The sequence below is a fragment of the Vicia villosa genome, linkage group LG1 (genome assembly GCF_029867415.1).
Source record: "Vicia villosa cultivar HV-30 ecotype Madison, WI linkage group LG1, Vvil1.0, whole genome shotgun sequence".
Taxonomy (NCBI): domain Eukaryota; kingdom Viridiplantae; phylum Streptophyta; class Magnoliopsida; order Fabales; family Fabaceae; genus Vicia; species Vicia villosa.
In genome coordinates this window covers 20,145,392-20,149,877 of record NC_081180.1, presented here as the reverse complement: position 1 = coordinate 20,149,877, position 4,486 = coordinate 20,145,392, and the positions used below count along the sequence as shown (strand labels likewise).

At 27.4% G+C, this 4,486-nt stretch overlaps 1 protein-coding gene across 1 annotated transcript; it reads right to left on the bottom strand.

Annotated features, from left to right (window-relative positions):
- Positions 1-707: 707 nt before the first annotated feature.
- LOC131602173 (galactinol synthase 2-like) lies at positions 708-2,298 on the bottom strand. Its single transcript, XM_058874195.1, has 4 exons — positions 1,923-2,298; positions 1,519-1,839; positions 1,288-1,422; positions 708-1,208 (listed from the first exon to the last, which is right to left on the bottom strand). Exons 1-4 carry the CDS (start codon positions 2,247-2,249, stop codon positions 1,011-1,013), a joined length of 981 nt encoding a protein of 326 aa, XP_058730178.1. The 5' UTR covers positions 2,250-2,298; the 3' UTR covers positions 708-1,010.
- Between the last annotated feature and the right edge of the window lie 2,188 nt (positions 2,299-4,486).

Sequence of the window (4,486 nt, the reverse complement as noted above, 5' to 3'; positions counted from 1 at the left end):
TCTATTTATTAAATAAAAATAAGAAAATTGTAATATATTATAAAAATTATACATAAAAAACGTATTTGTGGCTAAAGAAGACAAATTAATTTGTTTTTTTTTCTTCATATTGTCAACATAAAAATTAAAAAAATTAAAAATATATCAACTACAATTTTTTAAAATTTTAAAATTTTAAAGCTCTTTTAATTAAAAATAGTCATTCAGAAATCGTTGAAACATATAACTTATACATTGAAAATTTTTATTTATCATAAATCATAACTAATTAGTTAATTTATCATTATATATTTTCTAATTAAAAACAAGAAAAGTTATAATATGTATGTATATAAAAATACACACATACCAAATGTTGTAACTAAAGAATTAATAATAATATTTAATTTTTAATCACATAACATTGAAATGAGATTATGAGAGACCATAGTTTTTTTTATTGTATTAAAAATAGATTTTAATTTTTTATGAAACTTTTTATCTTTATCTACCGTGAAAATGATTTTGATTTTTATAAATTAATTTTAAAACAATACTTTAATTAGCCACGATTAATTTGAGTTGATTACTGACAAGTAATATAATGAAATTAAAGAAAATAAAAACAGACATGTGAAACATTGTCATTATTAAATGTATTTATTATTGCATAAAAGAAAATTAAAACTAGTATATATTTCTCTCTTCTTTAAAAGATGTTTTTCCTCTTTATTGTCAATCATTGGATTAATTTAATGGTACATAATTAAACAGAGAAAAAAAAAATTGGAGAAGATCCAATTCTCCTCCAAATTACTAAAAAAAAGACTATAAAGCTTAAAAATAAGGGTAATGTTAACTAGTGTCCCTGAGGCACTAGTTGAGCATTATTTAATAAAGTAAAAAAAACAAGGACTCCTAATTTTTATTAAAGTACTTGTAATTATTTAAAATTAAGACTTAATTATGGTTTGATCCTCTAGCAAAATGTCCCAGAAGATCTTCCGGTTGATAAAGCAAAAGCAGAGAAATTATGCAGCGTTTGGCGCACGGACAACGTTGATACCACCAGCTTCCAAAATTGCTGATGTTAAGCGATTCACATTAATCGCTTCCTTGTAATTCAAACTCTCATCTTCATACACCTCCCACCACTTCTTCACCAACATCTTTACATCTTCTCTCTGCATATTCTTCTCCACACCAGTGTACCTCCAAGGCTTTGAACCCTGTAATTAACCATTAACAAAAAATTTAATTATAAGTTGAAATTATAGAAATTGTAATCGTTAAATATTTAAAACTTACAGCTGCACAATAATGAACCACTTTAACTTTCTCAAGCTCAACATTCTCTGGATGACGCCACAACATAGCCAACACAAGATTGTAAGCATTAGGAATTGGCTTATACTTGTCCTTGAAGTACATGTTCATAAAATCCTGAAAAAACATAAAACAAAAACTTATTCAGCAGGAGGCTTCATAATCCAATTAAGTGACAATTTTTAATAGTTAATTAAATATCATTACTAGTACCTGTTCAGCAAAGGAAGTTGGTTTAGCGACTTGAAGTTTTTGAAGAAGATCACGATAAGTATTCATATTAGGTTCATAAACAAACATACCAGTATTGAAGTAAAGATTTGGTTTGGGACCTAAATGACTAGGCCATTGAACCTTGTCAGGACATTGTTGACAGTAACCAATTTCATATTGCTTAGTATGAACCCATGAGGGCTCACAAAAACAATCCATCACAGCATAGAAATAGTTATTAGGCAACTCAAATAAATGGTCAATATTTTCAAATAGTTGCATATCACTATCAAGAAAAACCATCTTCTCATATTCCTCAAGCTGTAAAATTATAAATTTGTAATTAGAATATAATTAAGATTAATTAAAAAAATAATAATTAATCAGAGATTATATATACTTACAGTCCAAAGACTTATCTTGGAGTAGTTGATCACATAATAGGCCATAGCAAACTGTGTTTGATTCTCGGGTGGATAAATAGGCTTGATCTCTCTAACAATGCAACCTTGTGAGATGAGAATATTCCGGTGTTCCGCCGGAACATCAGGCAACACTGCAACCACAAAAGGATACATGGCTTTCACCTTACGGAGACCTTTGGCTAAACCAACAACACCTTTGACGTAGTCACCATTTCCGGCAAGGAATGTGACAAAGGCACGTTTTGCGGTCTTCGATTGAGCGTCGGTGACGTTGGTTGCGGCAGTTACAATATCAGCAGGAGCCATGGTTTCACTGAGAGATGTTCGGTTGATGGAAAAAAAGTTATAGACAAAAAATGTTTGTGAATGTTTTCAAGTTTTGAGAAATGGTGTACTTATTTATATAGAGATTTCGAGGGTATTGTTGACATTATCTAATTTTAATCTAAGGTGATTTTGGAATTAGACGGTGGAGGATTTCCTTGCATTGATTATAAATTAATCAAAAGTTAAAATTACTATAATTATAAAGTTGGGACTAACTTTTGCACGATTTTATTAGATGTTAATGGTTTTGATTTTAATAATAAAAAGTGGTTATCTCAAAAAGGGGTGAATTTTTATTGGCCAACTCAAAAAGTGGGGTAACCTTACCTCAAAAAGTGCTGAATTTTTATCTGTCAACTCAAAAGTGGGGTAACCTTACCTCAGTATAAAATGCTTTGACTAAATTTTCCTTGCAACTAACACCATTTAATTTTATCATCTTTAATTATTTATTAAATAATGTATTTTTTTAGTTGTTTTCAATGTATTTTACTGTAAAGATAACTAAGAATTTTTTGTTTTGAATAGATAATGATTTATTTTTTATTATAATAATAAAATTGTGACTAACTTTTGTATAATTTGATTACGTATTCTTTGTATGGTTTGATTACGTATTAATTAATTATTATTATTAGGAGATGTTAATAGTTTTGATTTTAATAATAAAATCTTGAACATTTGTGGTGTTAATAATCCCTTTTTTTCTCTTTTTCTGGAGAATTTTTATCTGCCAACTCAAAATATTGGGTAACCTTAACTCAAAGCTTACCTCAGTATAAAACTAGTGTGATACTCGTGCATTCGCACGGGTACCAGTCGTTTTCGCGCATTTGGATTGAGGAAAATAAAAGGTATTTGTAAAAGATTAAATTTGGTTTAAAATTGGAAAAGTTATAAAAATAATAATATTAAAAAAATTGAATATTAAAAATAAAAAATAATTAAGAAAATAAATTTTATATTGTTTTAGATTGAGTAATACATCTAATGATGCATTTAAGAAAGGTAGAGGATCTATTGAGAAATAATATGTGTAAAGAAAATGTATGGATTATAACTTATAAAATGATGAGCTATTTATTGAAAGATCCATATAACTGAAGTCCCAATAAGAACACGACCAAACATGGGTTCATTTTGTTTTGTTGTGAATTTTATGTTTATTGGTGAGTACGACAATGGAGGGAGGTGTTCAACAGTGTCATGGTCAATTTTCCGAACGTCATGTTCCCGTTAATATTCAATAGTTTGATCAAATAACTTCATGTTTCCGTTAATATACAATATTTTGATCAGTAATTTCATGTTCCCGTTAATATTAATATTTTGATCAGTAATTTCATGTTTCTGTTAATATTCAATATTTTTATCAATAACTTTATGTTTCCGTTAATATTGAATATTTTTATTAGTAACTTCATGTTTTCGCTAATATTAATATTTTGATCAGTAACTTCATCTTCATGTTAATATTCAATATTTTTATCAGTACCATATACGCGTCACAAAATAGCCTATTATATATAGGGGATAACTTCTCTACCCATCACAAAATATTGGGTAGTGTACCTTCAACCAATCACAACACTCCATTTAATTTTAACATTTCAAGTTGATATGTTCAAAATATCATTCAGAAAAAGTTTAACATTTATGATAAGTTTAACATTTATTTAACATTATGCAAAAAAAAAAAAAAAAAAAGATTTATAACCGTTCAAAATTAAATATAAGTTTTAGTAGTACTTACAGCATAGTATGGATTTTGAAAACCATTTGATTATCAAAATTGAATTGATATGGAAAATTTACCTACATAACATGAAATTGATAACTTAGACAAATGCACAGGAAAATGCTTAAAACAATTCATAATGCAATAGATTTAAATGACAAAACAATAAATCATTCTATTGATAAAGGTTTTGACCCTTTATCAATGTCATGAATATTACCGAAAGTAGTTTTATAGTTTCGGCACCGAAAGTAAAATGCATCAGAATTACTATTTGTCTACAACATCAAGTATTTGTCATAATGCCCAAATTCTTCTATCTTTTTCTGTTTTTATTTGTCATTTTAAATGCTAACAATTGCAACTTGAGATGAGCATAACTATGCATCAAATTTGTATGTTTATGAATTTAAGTTAAATTATTTGAAATGTGATAACAAAAAGGCTTTCTTATTCTGTGACTTATGTTTTTTTACTA

What these genes read in the sequence shown, in the direction of transcription:
- LOC131602173 (XM_058874195.1), bottom strand. Translation starts at nt 2,249, where the DNA reads ATGGCTCCTGCTGATATTGTAACTGCCGCAACCAACGTCACCGACGCT. An exon ending in CAACTTCCTTTGCTGAACAG is followed by an intron (nt 1,423 to 1,518) that starts GTACTAGTAATG and finishes ATGTTTTTTCAG; the next exon opens with GATTTTATGAACATGTACTT. An exon ending in TGGTTCATTATTGTGCAGCT is followed by an intron (nt 1,209 to 1,287) that starts GTAAGTTTTAAA and finishes GGTTAATTACAG; the next exon opens with GGTTCAAAGCCTTGGAGGTA.